Raw genomic sequence first — 21,757 nt, 5'->3', positions numbered from 1 at the left:
CAATTTATTAACGCAAAGAGAGGTAGGCAGAACATGGAAATGAGAAGGAACTACAAACACACACACACACACACACACACACACACACACACACACACACACACACACACACACACACACACACACACACACACACACACACACACACACACACACACACAGAAACCCCCCCCCCCCAAAAAAAGAAAACAAGCTGCAAACAGGCGGTTGCTCTTTAGGCCTCTGCAAGTTCCGGGTCCTCGTCCGTGAACTCTCCTTCCTCGTCAGCCGTCGCCTCCTGGTACTGCTGGTACTGGGACACCAGGTCGTTCATGTTCAATTCGGCCTCGCTGAACTCCAGCTCATCCATACCTTCTCCAGTGTACCAATGGAGAAAAGCTTTGCGCCTGAACATGGCTGCATAGTTAGAACACGAGAAATTGGGGGGGGGTGTCACAAGGTATCAGAGCACTGACAGCTGGCACACCGAGTAGATGGAGACACATTCCTTTGTGCACATTTGTCTTTTGGTCAAGATCATTGAGGAATATTTTTGGCATGAATGCAACTAATGTCACCTCTTAGGAAATGCTGAATGAGCATCCTCAAAAAAGAGTGCATTAAGACAAACTGAAACAAGCACAAATACATATAGTGGTGCACGTCTGGAGGACTAATTGCATTTCTAAAAGTAGCACTCGTTTAGCTATGAGCGAGAGGTGCTAGCTGCTACATGAAGCTTAGGCAATGTGCACCTGTGCAGTCTTTATGCTAACAGCGTGCGCAAGTTCAGTGCAAAACTGCCTGAATGAAAAATGTGTGCGCTACCTTTGGTTATATACAGGGGTGGAGGTGGACTTGAGCCTTTTGGAACAGCTCAGGGAGCATTAAAAGGGTAGTTTTGGAACAGCTTTGGAGCACCAAAAGGAAAATTTTGGAGCAGTGTAAGTCTGTTTTGGAGCAGATTTCTAGATTCAAATATCACTTATTTGCTATTTTTCATTTCTGGTAAATACAATAATTAAAATGGCTTTTACTCTATGTTCAATCAGTACTGGGCAGACCACTTTTTTGACAAGTTAGAAATATATCTACTTTCTCAGAATTAACTCTTGTTACCGTGGGAAATTGACCGATTGTAAGGGGATTGCAGATAACTTACCGCCCTTTCAAACAACACCAGTTTTTTAAATGTTTTTATGCCTCGTAGTTACGAAAAAAAATATCAAAATCAAAATTGTCAAGTTGTCGAAGAAAATGATAAAAAAAGTTGTGTATAACAAACCACAATAGTAGAAAAAATTTCGAATATACATTTTGTAGGTAAACATTTCAAAAACCCATCCCAGAAAAAACTGTTGAGCTGCCCTGTTGAACTGTTGAGAGTTTTTTTTAAATCTCAGCACGCGTGGTGCCTGTGCCATGCGGTGAAGCCCAACCTTAATTTCAAAATGGACAATTTTGGGTGGTTCTCTGGAAGAAATCCAGTGGTTTGACAATATTAGAGACACCAAAATTTGTCCCCACGTGACGTAAAAGCATCTTGTCAATGACTGACCTTGCATTTTGCGGCCAGTACAGTATTCGGGACAAGCACACGATGTAGAGAAATCTGCATGGAGTCGAAACCGAAACTCCGTGGTTGATGCTTGTTGAAGTTCACTGTCAGTTATCTCTCCAAACAAACTTGCGGTTTATTATCATCTTCTGTCTCGCTATTGTAGCCTTGCTTGCAGGAATGAGGTGCCATGCGCTAGTGTCGTTACCTGCAAACTTTGGCCATGGTAGCTGTTGCGCAAAGAAAGAGTTCAGCACTACAAGCTTTCTGCATTGCAGCGCCACCTAACCTATACCAAACCTGTTGAATACGTTCAAATTCACGGTTCTACGCTGGACCTCCAGAGCTACCCTCGTATGGAAACGAAACTGGCCGGCGAACAGCTGGCAATGTGCAATGCCGGTTTGAAGCGCTCTCCTCGTCGGAACTGATATCAGGCGAATGGGTGTTTCTTTTTCCTTCAGCAGAAGTTCTTTTCCCAGGAATTGGGCTAGGGTGGGGCGTAATCAGGAGCAGAATGCTTTTTTCGAGGATCAGAACCGGACGCTGAAAGTGCCATGGCAGATAAGCTTGAGGTTGGGTTACCTGCGTTGTAGCGCCAAATATAAAATTTCGCGATGCAAAAACAAAGCCGAAACTGTTGTAAACTGTTTTAGATTGGTCCTGCGGCATATAGAACTACAACACGACTTAGAACAACGTGTGCAAAAGCAATATAACTGCCTAAAATCATAAAATAGCTTTGCAGACAGGCACTGCTCGATATTTTCAGCCGATTCCAGGAATTGTTACTGTCAGAGTGCAAACCTGACGATTGAAAATAGCCTTCTGATTCACCATTCGTGCCCTGATAACAAAAACCAAACACTGATACAAGTAATTATGAGCGGCACGCATTCTTTGGTAGCAGTGACGCGCGATGACCACGCCCCTTTTCCACACCCAGGTGATGCACACACTTGTCAAAAATCACATTTTTGTTGCAAAATAAAAGAAAACCTGATTTTCCTGAGCTAACTGCAAATAGCTTTACTTGTTCCAGAAATGCCTGGAACACCACGAAAAGGGGTCCCGAGGTATCATTCAAATTGAACGATTTGAATAGGCGCGGTAACGAAAGAGTTGAGGCATCACAGCTGACAGAGCAGTCACCAAGAAGAAACTAGAGATAAGCGATGCTTACTTCAGACAAGTGAAAAATAACAACATTACAGCCATGAAAAAAAAAAAACCAAGAGAACACCAGAGCTAGGCAAAATGGTCTGTCTTGCACCTAAGAGGAAAAGAAACTAAAGAAACAAGATAATCCAGCTTGACTACATTCACAGAACAAAGGAAAAAATATCCTAGCGCATTGTTCGCATTATTGACCAAGTATTATACATTCGTCTATCTAAGCAAAAAATACCGTGCAACTGTCATGTTTATCCACATAAACCAGTGTGTATCAACTTTTTTTTTAGCGTAAACAGCAGGCTTACCGGAGGGAGAACGGGAGTGGGACGTGCCTCCCCCCCCCCAAGAAACAGGCGGGGTTGGACAAGACACACCTACGGAGCTGATTACTTGCATATAGCTGCTAGCTTGTCCCCTCTTATCTCATCCTGTTCAACACAGCAGTTGGAATGGCAAGCACACTCACAATAAGATAAAATGATGAGGGTCCGACTGAACGATAAAACTTCTGCTTTTGGCTTTCTACACTAAGCGGAAAGATAGCAATGACGGCTGGTGCCGACCCATTCATCATGGCGCTACGCAGTGAAGCTGCATTTCGGGGCAAAGTTCGTGCATCACCCACTCACCTGCACCCAAGGTCACCCCCAAGTCCCGTGAAACCGCACCGCTACTTAAATTAAGGGTCTGGAAAATTGTGACGAGTGACGCAGCTCTGAGCGTTATTCCTTTAGGGAGTTTGCCCAAGCGTTACATTGTGAATGGCAGTTGAACGGATGAGTCCCTACTGCTCCCTGTTCAACGCGACTGGCATTAAACATCACCTCACAGTTGCCTCACATCATGCGGCACTGTGGAGCAGTTATAGCGCAATACCGCCTTTTGGAGCAGGATTGCGCGGGAAGAGCAGATTGGTGCAGCGTGGTGCAAATAGCGCAGCACTTCCACCCATGTACACCTTACATACGAATTAGGCTACCAGACCATGCCGTGAAAGCCAGAACATACCTGTGAACTGCTCAGAGATGCGCTTGAAGATCTCCTGAATGGCGGTGCTGTTGCCGATGAAGGTAGCAGACATCTTGAGACCAATAGGCGGAATGTCGCACACTGCCGTTTTGACGTTGTTGGGGATCCATTCCACGAAGTAGGACGAGTTCTTGTTCTGAATGTTGAGCATCTGCTCGTCCACCTCGCGCATGGACATCTGGCCTCGGAAGATGGCCGCCACAGTCAGGTAGCGGCCGTGGCGGGGGTCGCAAGCCGCCATCATGTTCTTGGCGTCAAACATCTGCTGGGTCAGTTCAGGCACCGACAGGGCCCGGTACTTCAGCGTGCCCCTGGCGGTAAGCGGGGCGAAGCCGGGCATGAAGAAGTGCAGACGCGGGAATGGAACCATATTAGTTGCCAGCTTGCGCAGGTCTGCGTTCAGCTGACCTGGGAACCTGCATGCATTACAAATGGAAGGAGCCACATGCTGGGGGACCCAAAAATTGAAGTTCTGAAAGAGTGACTAGGTGCAGATACCAAGAAGATGCTCTTATTGAAAAACTTCGTTAATACTCGTGCACTGACTGCGCTGTAAAAAGGAAGGAAGCTAGAACCGATTGAGCCGTCTCCAGGGCAACCCACCTGAGGCAGGTGGTGACGCCCGACATGGTGGCCGACACAAGGTGGTTGAGGTCCCCGTAGGTCGGAGTGGTCAGCTTCAGCGTGCGAAAGCATATGTCGTACAAGGCCTCGTTGTCGATGCAGAAAGTCTCGTCGGTGTTCTCAATCAGCTGGTTCGCAGACAGGGTCGCATTGTAGGGCTCCACCACCGTGTCGGAGACCTTGGGAGAAGGAACGATGCTGAAAGTGTTTATGATGCGGTCGGGGTACTCCTCCCGAATCTTCAAGATGAGCAGGGTGCCCATGCCCGAGCCGGTGCCCCCGCCAAGGGAGTGGGTGAGCTGGAAGCCCTGCAGGCAGTCGCACGCCTCAGCCTCCTTGCGAACCACATCAAGGACGGGATCGATCAATTCGGCACCCTCGGTGTAATGGCCCTTGGCCCAGTTGTTGCCGGCACCGCTCTGGCCTGCGAGATCCCACAACGAGGACACTCCTCAGGCAGAATCGGCAATTTTGCATGCCTGGAGCATGTCAGCCAGGATATAAAAGGGCAAATATGAAAATTTAAAGAGTTAACGGTGGCGATTAAATGTGCAGCAATTGACCTAGCCCATATGATTAATAGGGCAGGCAAGGATAATGGCTGGAGCTCTCACCAAAGACAAAGTTGTCAGGCCTGAAGAGCTGGCCAAAAGGTCCAGACCGGGCAGAGTCCATGGTGCCGGGCTCCAGGTCCACCAGAATGGCCCGCGGCACATATTTCCCTCCTAAAACAAAACAGCAGGTGCACAGTCAGCTGAAGAACACACGTGCACAGGCCACAAACACTGCCAAGCAGAGATGTAGCAAGGCAAAAAGGGCCTGGAACAGGACAGGAAAAATGAATCTGGACCAGCCATGTAATCCTGACTGCTGTAGGTGCAGCACGGATGGGCACCAACTAGGCTGAGCTAGATGTAATACTCTGTGACATCACTTAAGCTTTCTTTGTAAGTAAAGTAAGCAAGCAAAGTTCTTTGTAAGCTTTGGGGAGCATCGGGGAGCATCGTGTATTATGGTATGCAAGTCCAGTATATAAATATTTTCTAATTGGGCTACGGGAAACACTGTGCACAAGAGGACAATGCGGAGAGCAGAAGCCCTTACCGGAGGCCTCATCGTAATAAACGTTGAGGCGTTCTGCCAGCAAGTCAGAGTCCCCGTGGTAGCTGCCATTCGGCAGGATGCCGTGTTCATCTGAGATCACCTCCCAGAACTGCACACAAGTAGAAGGGTGAGAAAGGATCTTAAGTGTCCACAGAAGCGTGAATATGCAGCTCAAATGACGCAACAGATTGTTCGAGGGGGGGCTACGGGACAGCCAACTACAAATCTACAGAGCATGACAAAAGCAGCCCAAGTGCGTCGAGGCACAGGATTTTGGGGGTAAAAGAGCCTGGTAAGGCGTTGTCTGCCTCACCTCTCAACTAGGGCTAGAGCTGGGCATCGGTTAAAAATTGTAATCCGATTAATTGGTAGGCTTTAATTGGTTAACATATTAATTGGTCACATTGGTTTAAGAAGAAAATGATGAAATTAACATTTGAATAATTATCCAAATACAACAACATTATCACTCTGCTCCTAGGCCTGTTCAAAGCTTTTTGTAGTGGTTTTGGGAGAACGGAAAAGGAAAGGAAGCACACTGGGGATATCATTGAGCTCGGCACGGAGTCCAACTGCATACAACCCAGTACAGGGGATGGGGAGTAGAATGGGATGAAAAGATAGAGCAGAAAGAAAGAAGAATAAAAAAAGGGTCAAGTCAGGCCAGCCCATCACAGGCACCCCAGATGAGCTGAGCAGATCATCATGGCGCTAATGCAGGTGGGATTCTTATCACTGCGTTCGTCACTCACACTATTTCTAGAATCGGGAACATTGGCACGCGCCGTTATAGCAGGAAGCATCGATTAACTGTGGTTTACTTACGCCATAGTTGGTTCATATAACAATAAAACGGTTGGAGTTCCCACTGGCCGTTTTTATAATACCATTTTCCCATCTACCTTGGATATCAGCTTGCGGTTTTAATCAGTATACCATCCCCAAGCATACTTAAATCGCTTTTCGTTGTGATGTAAGGCGGGTTGCTTGAACACGAATATGATCCTCAACACGATTGTGCATAATTTAACCATGACACTTTTCTTTCATTTCGCTTCAAGCGATTAACCGATTAAAAAGAATTAATCGCGACTAAGGCATTGTTCGATTAATCAAAAAGTTCATCGATCAATCGCCCACCCGTACTTTCAACCACGAATAAAACCTACATAAGCACTGCATGAGCTCACAGCTGTTGAACAGCTCCATCTGCACCATTCCCTCCACAGTATCAGGAAGCCAGCGCAACCGAGAGTTGCACTACTATGAAATGACACTAAACGGCTAGCTGCTTGATGTGCATCCCCTGTTATTCCCCCGTGCAGGCCATTCAGGGGACAAAGGAGGAGGCCCTTGAATGAGCAGACACTGCACGTGGAAAGCCGCTGTATGGCAAGGGCTGGAAGACAGCCCCCGAAAAATTTTATCCACGGCCGTTGTGCCAGTTGAAATTTAAAATTGCAGCATCTACTTTTCAGAAGTGCTGCTTGAAAGAGCCACAGCAATGCTGTAATACTCTCCTCCATATTGTCAGCACCAGGCTTGCGTCAATCCTGCAAGAGGGCTTGTTCCTAATGATTGCGGGAAAGCAAAATGAAAATTACGCCCGCTCGAAAATGTCATCACTTTGCAAGCTATCTGGCTCCCAGATCGCTATGCTAGAACATCAAGGGTGGAAATTATTTAAGTACACCTTCACCCAGTGAATACTGAATGCCTGCCATCAGCGAGGTTGGCAACACCTTTTGCCGTAAAATATCACACTATGGTCATGATAGATTGATACAGCCTTCTTGAAACTAAGTCACACCCTGGCGAAACAGTGAACCTCGATCAGGAGAAAAGTGAAATTAACCGAAGAAAATTCTAAGTAAGGATTAATGCCCCTTCGGGACAAATTTGGTCGAACCATGAGATAAAGCTAATTACCGACGGTCCGATAAATGAGGCGATGAAGCGACTTTGCCTACATGGGAGCTTTCAATTTTTGGCTGGGTGGCTGAATGGAGGTTCGGACAGGCCACAGGCCTGCAGGCAGGCATGCAGTCCAAAATTTTTGCATTTAATTAGCCCAAGGAAGACCATCGTCTTCAAAAAAATTTGCCCAGCTTTACTGACTTAATGTCATGAACGCTGATGTTAACAGCGAAGCTGCACGGCATCCCGTAATCGCAACGCTGACCTTCATAGAACTTCTCAATGCCAGCAGATCGATTCCCATGCGCACCAATTCAATTTTGCCGCATTCCAGTGGTCGTGCCATCTACTGGAACCTTTTGTTACTTTTGAATTTCAAACACAGCCACAAGGGTGCACTGCGAGTGCTTTTTGTATTTTTAAGTTGTATTTTATTTGGTATCGCAAAAATCGAGCAGCCATGTATTTTAATTAAATAAACAATGCAAATATATGGCCTCAAATACGCCTGTTTTCTTCCTCTCCTTTATTACGGAAGAATTGAAACAAGCGTTCTTTTCACTTGCTGCACGTGTGCTGGCCAGCGCTTGCTCTCCCTCATCGTAATAAGCTATGTCCTCTGCACATCGCTGCGCCCGCGTTATCATGCCTCGTCCCATGAAAGCCTCGACCAAGTACAGCTTCGCTGTTAGAAAGCGTAAATAAGGACACTGTCAAATCACAGCTCCACCAGCTCTCTTGGCGTGCGAACCTCTGGGCATTACTGGGAAAAGGGATGGGGAAGTTTAAATCGAGGGAGAGAGCAGAAATTCGAATTAAAACTGCGCTCATAAAACACACGCAAAGATATGCTGCTAAACGTCACTACCCAACCGTTACGGGTGTAAACGGGCGCGACTTTCGATAGTTTCTCCTCTTCGGGACTATATATGGCGCAAGACAACGAACAAAATGTGGATTTAAACAAGATTCTGGAAAAGCATGCATTCATCAGATTATTTAATGAGTCAGTAAAGACATCTGATACCTGCGGAATGAACATGGCCGCGAGCGCGAATTGGACATTACGTTAGGCCTAACAGCACCACCTGACATCGACGCGGAGGAAGTCACTTTTCGGCACAAAATCTAGTTATCTTACTTTGCAGCCGATCTGGTTTCCGCATTGTCCGACCTGGACGTGGACGATTTCACGCATGTTGGATGACAATTTTAGACCAGGCACTCAAAAAAGCGGAATAAGTCACTGACCGCGCGGACTTCACCTGTTTTTACAAGCCACGACCACCAATCGCTTGGAGATTGCCACACCTGCTTTTATCGTCTAACGCGAGCCACGTCCACCAATCGCTTGGAGATTGCCACTCCGAATGCAGTGATTGGCGAGTTTTGATGACGACGATGATGATATTGTTGCCACTACCTTTTTAATCAGGCCTCGACCATAAAAAAGCGCAAAGGCTCATATGGACGTCGTCTGCTCCCAGCACTTCCGGTTCTAGATCTCACCTGGCCTCCCGAACACCGGCGGTTTTCACCCGCGTGTGTGCGCGTTTTTTATTTGTCACAGATTGCTTACCTTGTAGAGGAGCCCCTAGTAGAATTCCTCGCTGTTATTCATTTAATGTGCGATGAATGAGCGTTTTTTTTTTTTTTTTCGGTTGAAACAGATCAACAACAAGCACACGCGCGCGTGAAAGCCGCCGGCCTACGGGAGGCCGGCAGCTTTCCTAACCAAACCAAAACTCGAACCGAACTCGAACCAAAAGTGGCGGGACTCCGCGGGAGCAGACGAGCAGACAATGCACCCATGAGCCTTTGCGCTTTTTACCGGTCACCTATCGGAGCTCGCCACTCCCAATGCACCGATTGGCGAGTTTTGAGGATGATAATGATCATGATGATGGCGCACAGAAAATTGACGTACCCGCTGAGGGGTATTTGTTCGAGGTGCCAACGAAACCAATTAGCCGAGACCAAAACAGGGGAGTCGAAGGAAAGTAACTCTGAATCGTTAGGAAAATGGGGAAAAACGATATAGGCGAACCTGACCGCGAATGCGTTCCCACATTTCTCCGCCGCCCACCACTTCCCCCCGCCCCCCTCCAATCACGTGACATGTCACTTCGCGCGCTATTACCCCCGTGTCATTGTTGTGATTGCGTGTGTGTGACATTTGTTTCGGCATCACCTGCCCTGGGTGGCTGCAGGCTAGCAGACGCACTAGCGTACGGGCCTCAGCCTTTCTGTCTAGCCTTGCGTGCCACGTCCCAGGGCCAAGTTTTCCGCAAACAAAGAATATTGTTGTTATTATTATTATTATTATTATTATTATTATTATTATTATTATTATTATTATTATTATTCCATGCATGAGCAACTGCTAAAAGGAGCCTGCCGTTCGGCCTCTGTGGCCTCGAGTTGGAGTTATGCAGTACTGGCGCAACGGCCTGGGTTCGAGTCCCTGCGGGTCAATACATTATTACTCCTTCAGGTACAAACCCAGGAAACGCCAGGTACCGTTCACCTGACCTTCAAGCAAGCGTTTCGTGCACTCAAGGTCAAGCAAGCCCACGTGCGGCTCTTCGCGCCGACGGAAGCGCCGCCGACCACACTTCGGCCGCCGAGCGAATTCGCGGTGGCAAATCCGCAGTTAAACGGTGGGTGAAACCACGGAGTAGGATCCATGGGTGAAACCACCTAGTCTAGTCGCTCGTTCGTTCCAAGAAGAGCGTTTTTAAGACGGAGGCGGAGGGAAATAAAAATGACGCGTGCCATCAGGAAAGGATGCAAGAAGTGGTGCATCAGACAACTGCGCGTTCGCCCCGATAACCTGATTAGGATGGTATTGGCTTTATATACGTGTTACTGAGACACGTTCCTCTCTTGCCCATTGTCGTCAACACTTCTTGGCCCAACCAGAGCAACCACGGATGTCCAAAATACAGCCGAACATCCAAGGCCCAGTTTGGACGGCCACTGTACGTCCATGTCTGGATGTACATTTTCGAAGGTACAGTGGACATCCAGAAACGGATGTCATGTCCAAATGACATCCGCCAGTGGACGTACAAAGTTACTACGAGCATCAAACAATGGCGTGAATTGAATATAAAAGGAAAAACGAAAAAGCTACTTTACTTTTCAATTAAAAAGGTTGTGTACATCAACACCCTAGCTTGTATATTGCAAGGTTCATCTACATGTTTATGATATTAAGCCTAATTTTTAAAATTTTTCGAAGCACCTCACTAACTCCAACGCAGGGATTTATACACCCCCCCCCCCTAACACCCCCCCCCCAGAAGGACTTTGACAACCCCACAAAAAGATTCCACAACCAAGAGGTCTGGTTTCACCTGCAAAGAGAGCAGCGGCGCACAAAAAGTAAAGCCTTAAGCCTAAGTCCATTAGAAAAACAACACATATATGGCATCCCAGTAGTCACACATGTAGAAATCCTCGGAGTTACTTACACGTCAAGCGGGGTATCACTTAAGACATGGCACCAGACACTTAAACAACTCAGGGAGGATGTAAACGAAGCCTAATAGCTTACGACTTTCCATACGCGGTTAAAAGGTATCTGGCATTAAATGTTTTTACAGGGAAAGTATGGTATATAGCCGGGACAGCTGCCCTTCCTCGATACATAGCGGTTAAAATTACATCTGAAGTATTGCGCCTGTTCTGGTCGGATAAAACAGCCCTGGTCAAAACCGGGAAACTGGGCCTGCCCAGACAATTCGGGGGGTGGAACATCCCCTCTGTAACCAATTATGCCGCGACCTATGCTTTGAAAAGTGTTCTTAGGGTCCTTGATCTGCAGACGGGGCATCCAGCAAGGCAGCTCTGTGTATACTTCTTGGGAGCGCAAGCTAGGTTATTTCCCCAGCATACTCCGGATGGGCCCAAGGCAACTCAGCCACCCCCCTTTTACGCCAAAGTAATAGCAGCATATAAGAAGCTAACCACACATAACTCACAAAGAGAAGTAGAAGATATGAGGAACATAGAACTGGCTCAGAAATTAGATGAGACGAGTCCTGAAAACCTAGAAGAGAAACAAAAGAACTTTCCTTGGCGCACGCTAATCAATGCAAATGTACCGGGCGAAGCCCAAGACGTAACATGGAAGTATGGGTGGTCAGTCTTGCAGACGAGAACGGTCTTAAGGAGATGGGGTACAACAACAACAGACAAGTGTGTGCACTGTAATCAGAGGGAGACAAATGAACACGCAATGGTCCAATGTACAGTCGCCAGAACTTTTTGGCTTATAGTGAGTAGGGCATATAGACAACTCCGCATTCGGGACTTCCTGGAGGGCAGACGGTGCCCAAGAAACCCTCTAGCTGTGCTTATCATAACGATTGGTCTTTATGTACTGTGGATAAACAGGCATATTGCTGTTAAGCAATCATGCCCCGACGTAACCAGTGGAACTTACTGATCCACATGCACACAAAACTAACCGAAAACCTGGAAGCAGAGCTCTTCTTCTTAGGGGAAGAAGAATTCTTGAGAAAATGGTCTTGTCCTTTCATTGAGGTTCAAAACGGGCGAGTGCACTTGAGCTGCACTCCAATACACGGGTTACGCTTCACGGGAACATAAAAGGAGGCTTATAAAAGCGGGTGTGCCTGAGCCGCACTCCAATACATGGGCTACATTTCAGGGAAATAACGGGAGGATCATAAAGGTGAGTGCACTTGAGTTGCACCCCAATAACGTACGGGTCAAGTTTACGGGAACATAAGGGGAGGCTTTTAAAAGGCGCAGGCGCCTCGAGCGGGGGAGACTCTCCTCCTGCACCTGTGCACTTGGTGCCTCACTCTACTACAAAGTGAGCGGGCTCGCAAACGTAAGCCGCTTACTTGCGTTTTTACGGGTGTAAGCCATGTGGTGCGGATGTAAACCGCGTGATTGTGTTGCTACTGCCAAAGGCAGTTTCAAGTGCATTATGTAAACAAAGGTCATGTTCAGAGTATCCAATAAGTTTTGTGGCCCCAAATGGGAAGGTGGGCCAAATAAGTGTATGCGGTACAGTCAACAAACCAATGGTCGGTTTCCTTTGTATTTGTTTTTGCATTTGAATGTTTTGAAGTTGCGTATGTAGCAAGGAAGACCCGAGTAAATGAAACGTCTTGTGTAAAGGGAGCTGGTGCTTGGGGTGGGGGAGTAGTTCCCCCCCCTCCCGGGACACAGGCTGTCCTCTCAGTGCACAATGTATGTACCAAGAAGTGTATGTCATTTGCATTCGTGTTCATGCAATGTTAGTTTTTCACTCATTTCGTATCTGCTTTGTTAATAGCAAGGAGAGATGTCGTCCTGCAATGTAACGGACGGACCGAGTATGTAAACGTGGAAAAGCGTAACCACGAGTGTTCTGTACTTCCTTTTGTTACAAGAGAAAATAAAAATTCCTTTCCTAGCAGCGGCGGCTTGGGGCCCAGGGCTTCATCTCCACTTGGTGTTCACCGGCAGTAATTTTCGAGGAGGCTGGGGGAAAAATTTCTGTCACATTCTAATGCTTCTCCTAGCTTTTTTGCAGATTGACACCATGTAAGTATCGCGGTAGTAACGGTTTTTCCCCTTTCGTACAGAAATGAAGAGACGGCAGACCATCGCCCCCCTATGCCCAGGGGTAAGGGCCACCACTCAGAAAAAAAATATACTCCCCTTCGGGGGGGGCGCTTATACTGAGTGGCGTAGTAGTTGAGTGATGATGGGCTGGGTTCTGTAGCCCTGGGGTGCGGCACTCACGTGCCAAACCCTCCACCATCTAACAACGGCAAGCACCCTGCCTAGGGATTTCCATAGAGTTAATACGGGATTTCCCCCCAAACATTCCACCGACACCCCCCCAAAATCGAAATTCTGCATAAACCCCTGCTCCAACGATGATGTCTTTGGGGAAGAATATACAAAAATCGAGAACCGATAACTACTAAACATGTAAAGCAAGTTCATTGTGTTCATGTATGAATTCTCTTTAGTGGAGAAATCGTAGTGCTGCATGTCTTCGAGCCCGGCCGCAACGGGCAATGTACCCTCTGCTGTGGCGTGTCCGGTCGATTCTCATGAGTCATTTGGAGCATGAGTTGGCAGCTCTAGGGGAAGAAGCCTTCCTTTTGCGTTGGTCTACGCGCTTTATAGTGGTCAGGAGCAACATCCTGAGCGTTTCCCTAGTGCCGTACTGAGTTCAGTATAGTTTATGAACTCTTTCTTTGAATGCTGGTGGACTTTGTGTGACTTCATTTGTAGTATATATCTTGTTGCCCAAGCCAAACATTTTTGCGCAGTGTGTAGAATGACCACGTTACATGAAAACTGATTGGATAAGTTTCTGTACTTAGGGCAGCGGCTGTTATCACTAGTCGCTGCGCCTTGACATCTGGGTTGTAATAAATTCTCTTCACACATTCTCTTTACCCCCCCCCCTCCCCCGCTGTCTGCCTTTAGTGCGTTGGTCTTGTGCGGTGTACTATTCGCTGTACGAACATAAGCTTCTCGTTATGTGATTCTGGAAATTTTTACTGAACATCCAAACTACAGCCACTTTCGGACGACCGACTGGACGTACGGAAGTGTTAAATCCGGACGTCCCACAAACGTACATAATACGTCCATCGGCCCGGAAATATACTGTCTTCGAACGTCTGCTAGAGCCGGAATGGACGTACGGTGGACGGCCTACAGACATCCGGTGGTTGCTTGGGAAGAGGCCTCTGATTACAGGCTGATCCATTCTCTTGAGTTTGAGCACTGAACTTTTCACTGGAAAAGACGTTTCTGTCAAACTTACCTGTGCGCTCTTTTTTGGTGGCCTCTTCTCTCGATTCACCTGCCGTGGTGGCTCAGTGACTCAGGCGTTGTACTGCTGAGCCCAAGGATGCGGGTTTGATTGCCGGCCGTGGCGGCCGCTTCTCTGATGGAAGTGAAAACGCCCGTGTGCTCAAGACTTCGGTGCACGTTAAAGATTCCCAGGTGGTCAAAATTAATCCGGGGCCCTCCACTACGGTGCACCTCATCGTGTAGTGTCGGCGCATTAAACCTCATAATAAAAAAAATTGGCTCCAATCTATGCTGTGAAGGTGGTTGCAAAGCAAAGCTGTAAACGACACCCACAACAATCGCCCATGCGACGTGACATCACTTGAAGTCACACACGTTGCTCTACAAAGAGTGAAACCATGCAGAGATTCTGCCAGGCGTTACCTGGGATTCGCGGGGGCGCCGTCCTGAACGCAGCAGCGTCGGCCGCGGTCGGCAGAAAAGAAACGGAGAGGAGCGTCTTTGAAAGGGTGAGGAAAAGGGAGGCACGCGCAGCTACTACGACATCTCTCTTACCCTCTTCCTCTTGTTTCATGTGTCACCTCCAAAGCGCCTTCCCCCTCCTCAGCCGCTAAATGAAAACCAGCGTCTGTTTCCCCGCCTCCACGTGTGGGTCCCGGTGTAGCTTAGTCGCTAAGACTACGGGCTCTGGCTCCGCTTCTCTTCGGGCCCAGGTTCAATCCCTGGCAGTGCCAGTACGTTTATTTAGCATGGTTGGGAGTTTCTTGTGGTGCACAACCGTTGGCTGGTAGAGGTAGAAAGCTTTTACAAAATCTCGATTATCTCGTAGCGCATCACCGCTGAGGAGCGTCTCGAGCCGCCACGGCATACCGCCATCCTCCTCACACTTTCCTCCTCCGTTTTCTGCTCGTTGTATCTCATCTGCCTTCTGTTTCCCCTTCGTTTGCTCGGTTACAATGAGGAATGACGGCGCCACGAAACCACAGGATCGGGCACCTAAATGCTGCGCCCTAATATGCAAAAAATTATGGGTCATTCTACTTCGTGAAGGGGGATTTCTAGTGAATCCTTTCAGTACATGACATAGACGTGACACAGAATTTTGGCGAAAGGTGTGAGCGAATTTTATTTCTCTCAGGCGTGGACAGGGTCATGCCTTCGAAATTATTTTGCGTCTTGGACACAATAGTAAAAGCTCGTTAATTCGAACCACCAGGGGAAGCCATCTTACATTGAATTGATTAAAGTTGGAACTAATGAAAGTGAAAAATATCTGTGATTTGGAAGCAGCAGGGCACGTGAACAACTTAAGCTTGAGGAAGTCCATGGTAAGTCTGCAGTTGATCTTTGCAGATGTGGTCGGCTTTCACACGGTGACAGCTTCTGCATTAGCTGATCGATCCAGCCCTAATATTGTAGCCAATAAAAAGCAATACAGTAAGAGAAAGGGTGTACATATCAGCTGAAATTCGAGTCAAAATTGCAATCAAATTTCCCTAGCGAGTGGAAAACTGCATTATATACGTACATGCGCTGATGTTGGTGGGTTGTGCTCAAATGTGGCCAAGGGTGCTGAGGACCCGTGCTGTGTCTCAGCAAAACCAGCAAGTGGGCTAGCTGGCAAAGACTGATCATGAATGCTCACTTGCTTGGGAATGTTGTTGAGACATATTTGGCAAAAAAAAAAAAAACAGAAGCAGTGCAAGAGAAATGAGCACTGAAGGAGACACACACAAGCTATCACGTGTGTCTTCCTTCTACTCGTTTTTGTTGCACTGCTTTTTCCGATAAGTATATGCTGGCACTGTGCAAAAAGATAACACCTAAGCAGTGCTGTGACTGCTACGCCAAAAGGTAAATCCTGCTGCATCGCTCCAAACGTGCTCCAGACCTTGGTTTTTCTTATTTACACAAACTAACTGCCACCTGAGCTCGTTGTAGTATTTTGCAATCGGAAGCGACATTGCTCATCATGCATGCGCGCAGCCCTTCCTTCATGAGTGTGTAGAAGAAAGAAAATGTGTTAGAAGAGCTATAAAAAAAGATGAAATAAAAAAAGCTTTAGGTTGTGCTCATGCTGGCTCAAAAACGTGTTAGGAAGAGGGCTCCTCCTTCGTGCAGTTTCTGCCAGCAAGGAGGCCTGTTATATATCTAGTCTCCTTCAATGCAGTTCTGTTCACCCGTTGAACTTTGATAGCACTAGCTAGCTGTGGGGGTGAAGGTAAATAAATTCGCGTATAGAAAACTGGACAATCAGTACAAGAACCATTTTTAGTGCCGCGGCATCTAGGCACCCTACCTTCCTGGATTTTGCGGATACAAGCATTAAGCCTTAGCAACAATGAAACTGTCGCTGAGTGGCCGGCTGGATTGGTGGTGGTATACGTAGGAGGCAGAGTGGTGGGGTTGCACCACCTTGACATTAGGCCTAACGCTACGCTTTAAGATCAAACACTGTCAATTAAGCAATACCCGCAGCTTGGCATACAATGAGTTTGATGAAGCTTGGCAGGTCGGTCAGCTTAAAATGAGGGCTGCCAAATGTTAAGCCTAAACATGAGCCTAACAGGGGTGACTGGCAATGGTGCACCATCACCGCTAAGGGCCAGTCAAACCACTTGTGACCCAGCGGTAGGGGAGACGTGGGTATGCGCCTCCCCCTCCCGTGGCTAGCACACATGATTTCAGCAAGTGCCACACCGAGCCTCACGTACACTCCAGCTGCTGCCACTCTCCTCTGTTTCAACCTCCACGTCTACGGCTCTTTCGGCATCAGCTGATGTGGCTGCTGCAACCGAATGAGTGTGGCCAAATCGCAAATGAATCCCGAAAACACCATGCAGCATAGCCATGCTTTCACATTCTTCACGCTTTAGCAGACTTAGGTGTCTTCCAGAAGTTTGTATCATTGTTAGGGTTTCAGCCGCTTTGAAACAAAAAGAATTCAGATTGATTTTTAAAGGTAATTGCACCATTTAATTTACATCTAGCTACTTATGCTCAAACTTGCTGTCTGAGGCATGAAAAAAACAGTCTGCAAGCATAACAAATGTCAATATTTCATGAGCACATTCTTTTAATGGCTAAAAAATGCATTTTAGTGTCCCTGTGGGGTTTTTTTTCTTTTTTTTTTTTTTTTTTTTCATGCTACAGCCCATTTGACCTGTGCAAGGCGCACACTCCTTGCTTCTTCAAAGTTTGCTATGTTGCTCTGAATTGTTCGCTTTGGCAGCTACAAAATCTATATTGCTGCTCCAAAATGACGTGGGCCAATCACATATTACCTACTGCATGCAACAAGATGCTCGAGACAGCCTCATCTTTTCGCACAACTGATAACTGCACTGTTGAATTTGTGCGCAAAGCGACAAACTGGGTCAGTTTTAGTTTTATATTTGGCTTTGGGTCTAGAAATGGCTACCAAGGCATTGCGCTGCTGAGCACGAGGTCGCGGGTTCAATTCCCAGACATGGCGGCCGCTTTTCTGATGGAGGCGAAAAGCAAAAACGCCCGTGTGTACGAGATTTCGGCGCACGTTAAAGATCGCCAGATGGTCAAAATTATTCCGGAGCCCTCCACTACGGCGCGCCTCATTGCCTGCATTGTGTCGGCGCGTCAAACCCCACAGTCAATCAATCAGAAATGGCTACCACAAAAGGTGTGACAAAGGTAGAGTAAAGTAACAGGTCGAGTTGTGTTGGCCCAAGTAGTACTTGGCTCGTGGTCATGTCACTTCACTTTGTGTGTGTGTGTGTATTTTTTTGTTGTTGTTGTTGTTGCAATAATAAGCACTAGAAGCAAATAGATAACCACTAGATAACCAAGTATGTTGGATGCTGCATTTGTGCTCAATTCAGTGCAGTCTGAATGAATATTGGTGTCAACAACAAGCACTAATGCGCTTCTGCTAGTACTCTACACAGTGATAAAACATTTTTTTTACTTCGCTCTTACTCTCCTGTGCAGTAGCAAATGTTGTGAAAGGTGGTGCCATTTGTGAAGTAAACGCCTCTTATTTAAGAGTGATATGTGATGTCACATTGCTTGTCTGGGTAAATTTGTACCCACACCTGTCAGACAGTAGACAGAGAAATCCAGATAGAGGAGTTATTGTTCAGGTTGCTCACCTTAAATGTCTTCACTTGCTGCAAGTCACTTGATTCCCTGAAAGTTAATCTGCAAGTAAAGAAGACTAATTGTCCTGGTCTATTTCTTAGCAACTTCAGTCTTGGTCAAAAATGAACAAGTAGGAAAGATTTTATGCTCTTGGCATGTGCCTTTCATTTTATAATGTCGATGATGACATAAACTGGGCAAATGTTTGCTCAGCCAGCATCTGAATAACCTTGGCTTCTCCATTTTCTGGAAGAAAATGGAGAAAAACGAAGACTGACCCATGTTTTCATCAGGTCACATCCAGGAATGCACGTGGAAGTGTCACTAACCAAGGAAGCAAGCAATATCTGGAGCAGTGGCACCATTGAAAGCTTCCACACAGAAATCAGCACCGGAGCTGATGATGTAGCGAACCACATTGGTGTGCCTGTTAAAAAAAAACAATAAATGAAAAACAAAACACACATACACGCACGAGTGCTCAGAGTTCGGTATTTTTTTAGCACAAGGGAAGTACCACAGCTTGTGCCCAGCCATTGGCATGGTGGAGACAAGCTTGCTGATCGCAAGCTGCCTGCTCCCCGGGCGTACATACGACAATGGCCTACCCATATTGGGAAGTAACATGCAGCTGGTGGTTGTCACTGCCGCATTGATACTGTGCCGCCTGCACTGCCCCCGCCGGCCATTGTCTCTAGAGCTAGCTCACTGCACGCGCGATCCGCTGCGAGAGAGATAGACCCAGCCAGTCTCTCTCCCCTTTCCTCTAACTGCTCTCCAACCGGGTTTCTTCACACATGCACAGAGGGTTGCACCTGGGGAGGTTTCTGGGTGCACAGGACTGCTGGATTTTCCTTTTGCCTAGCTACGTAAAACCTTGCCTTAAAGAAAGAGGTGACATGCTGCAAAATGTTGCCAGGTAGCTGACATTAGCACCATCGATGTTAGCTGAGTAAGGGCCGTATTCTGAGTCCCTCTTCCACTCCATTTCCTCCCTCCACTGGGCTGAGGAGAAGATTCCGCAATGCTTATGCATAGGGGAATCGATTTCAAGGGCCTCCTCCACTGGTGGTTAGAGTGGAGGAAGGACTCAGAATACCAGGGTCAGACAGGGTTGCGTAAAATCACCGACTGTCCGAGAATTGCAGGCTTGCGACAGATGGGGGTAAGATTGTGCTCAATAATGCTAGTGGTATTAACTGGTAATAAGATTCCAACTGGTTCCAGTTTTTATCTCATTGAAGTGTTTTGCGTTGTACAACTGCACGCGGAATATTTATGTGGGTGAATGCGAAGCTGTTGCCTCTTGTTAATGCCAGTGTCTATTTGTATTGTTATCACGTGGCAGTACGGGGCACCTTGAGTATTCATGGTGACGGTGTTGGCGACACCGCGGACCCCGAGCCCCCAACATAAACTGTAACCTACCGTGGTGATGTGTTTAAAGGTGAAGGGTAGAAGCCTCAAACGGTGGCCGTCGGAGCCCAGGTCAAGCTCCGGCCGATGGGCTCCCTGTCTGTTTACCAGGCAGGGAGCTCCGGGACCTCTCAGGCTATCAGGGTAAGGTTTGAGAAGAAAGTACCCCCGTCCCCTGCTTTTTTCTATGCTGTATGGAAAATTCAAAACCCCCCTCCAAACGTGATCGGTCCCTGAAAAGGGGCCGCACCAAGTATCTTTTCCTCCACTTCCAAGCATGAGCTTCCCAAAGCCAGACAAATGCTCTCGTTTCCTTGTTATCGAATCTCTTGACACAGCCCGCCCTCTTGCTTCACAATCAGTATTTTTGATTACAAAATACCTTGATGGAATAATTGGGAAAACCTATAATGCCAAAAAACAACGCACAGGTGAGGTCCTTGTTGAAGTAAAAAACCAGCAGCAGGCAACCACACTTCTTGGTCAGACGAAAATGGTCGATCTGGACATCAGGGTCACACCCCACCGCAGCCTGAATAGCTCGCAGGGTGTGATCTCTGAGGCAGATCTTCTTAACGAGACAGATGCCGACATTCTTGAAGGTGTAAAGGATCAGGGTGTCACAGCCGTGCGCCGCATCACGATGTGTAGAGATGATAAGATAATCCCCACGAAACATATTATCCTGACCTTCAACTGCTCCTCACTTCCTGACCATATCAACGTAGGGTTCATCCGATGCTCCATTCGTCCTTACATTCCGAACCTGCGCCGCTGCTTTAAGTGCCAGCGGTTCAGGCACGGAACCAACTCCTGCCGGGGCCGTCTGACCTGCGCAAAGTGCGCTCAGCATGATCATTCATCTGACAATTGTCCATCATCAACCCTCACTTGCGCCAACTGCCAGGGACCCCACGCTGCCTACTCTCGAAAATGCGAGAAGTTTAATCAGGAGAAGGCGATCATAAATGTGAAGGTCACTGAGAACATCACCTTCCCAGAGGCGCGGAAGAGGTTCGCCTCTTTCCCCCTGGGGAGGTACGCCGACGCGGCTCGCCGGGGGGCGGAGCGGCGTCTGGTGTCCACAGGGACCCAGTTCAGTGAGTCTGACCTGGTCCCTCCTCCGCCCCGCCCTGGGGTGCCTCAGGCATCCCAATCCGTTGCCACGCCGCCTGCTGAGGCAGCAGTGGTTGTGGTGACAACCTCTTCTGTAGGGACCGGTGCCGCTCCCGCCTCTGCCTCCCCGTCCTCCAGTGCGTTGGAGGGTGCCGACCAGATGGACACCGGGGGCCCCGCATCGGCTCCTACTGCCACCGCACCTCCCGTGCCACCTCTGGTGCCCCGGACGCCCTCGGCGGTGGCGGCTCAAACGAAGGGCTCCTGAAAGGGGGCCAAGTCCGGGGGGCCTGGTCCGCCGGGCACCCTTCTGGCATCCGATGAGGAGATGGATGTCACGCCATTCCTGCCTGCAACGCAGCGCAAGGAGTGGCCTTCGATGTCCAAGCCGACAGAAAAGCCTGAAAATCCTAGAATAACAGCCCCGAAAGACGACACATGAACACACACACACACACTCCAGTTATCCTTCAATTTAAATAATGGGAAAAGAAAACATCATCCAATGGAACTGCAGAGGCCTCCTTAAAAATCTTGACGATGCGTATGAGATTCTGCATGCCAGTCAGCCAAGTATCATGTGTCTCCAGGAAACCCACCTCAATTCTAAACAAACAAATTTCTTAAATAGGTACATGGTATTCAGAAAGGACAGGGTTGGCTGCACACACTCTTCAGGAGGTGTGGCAATTGTCGCCTGGAAATCCTTAGCCTGCCACCCTGTCACTCTGAACACTGTCCTTGAGGCTGTAGCAATCCGTACGATAATATTTAATAGGTTGATAACGGTATGCTCCATTTACATTCCTCCTGATCATGCACTTTCGAGCTCTGATTTCGAGGCGCTGGTCGACCAGCTGCCCGAACCGTATACATCCTAACAGGCGACCTTAATGCACACAACGCTCTTTGGGGCTCCTCTAG

The 21,757-nt window shown here is 47.8% G+C and overlaps 1 protein-coding gene across 1 annotated transcript; it reads right to left on the bottom strand.

The window, feature by feature from the left end:
* Positions 1-8,744, bottom strand: LOC144137562 (tubulin beta-4B chain-like). The gene is made up of 6 exons (XM_077669490.1): positions 8,529-8,744; positions 5,471-5,579; positions 4,981-5,091; positions 4,346-4,790; positions 3,722-4,158; positions 1-396 (listed from the first exon to the last, which is right to left on the bottom strand). The coding sequence occupies exons 1-6, from the start codon at positions 8,583-8,585 to the stop codon at positions 215-217; spliced, it is 1,341 nt and encodes a 446-aa protein (XP_077525616.1). The 5' UTR covers positions 8,586-8,744; the 3' UTR covers positions 1-214.
* Between the last annotated feature and the right edge of the window lie 13,013 nt (positions 8,745-21,757).

Source organism: Haemaphysalis longicornis, unplaced genomic scaffold, assembly GCF_048455015.1.
Source record: "Haemaphysalis longicornis isolate Haplotype H1 unplaced genomic scaffold, Haemaphysalis longicornis Haplotype H1 scaffold_1, whole genome shotgun sequence".
Classification (NCBI taxonomy): Eukaryota; Metazoa; Arthropoda; class Arachnida; order Ixodida; family Ixodidae; genus Haemaphysalis; species Haemaphysalis longicornis.
Note: the sequence above shows the minus strand (reverse complement) of the source record. Positions and strands in the feature narration are given on the sequence as shown.

What these genes read in the sequence shown, in the direction of transcription:
- LOC144137562 (XM_077669490.1), bottom strand. Translation starts at nt 8,585, where the DNA reads ATGCGTGAAATCGTCCACGTCCAGGTCGGACAATGCGGAAACCAGATC. An exon ending in GAAACCAGATCGGCTGCAAA is followed by an intron (nt 5,580 to 8,528) that starts GTAAGATAACTA and finishes ACTTGTGTGCAG; the next exon opens with TTCTGGGAGGTGATCTCAGA. An exon ending in GGCGTCACCACCTGCCTCAG is followed by an intron (nt 4,159 to 4,345) that starts GTGGGTTGCCCT and finishes TAATGCATGCAG; the next exon opens with GTTCCCAGGTCAGCTGAACG.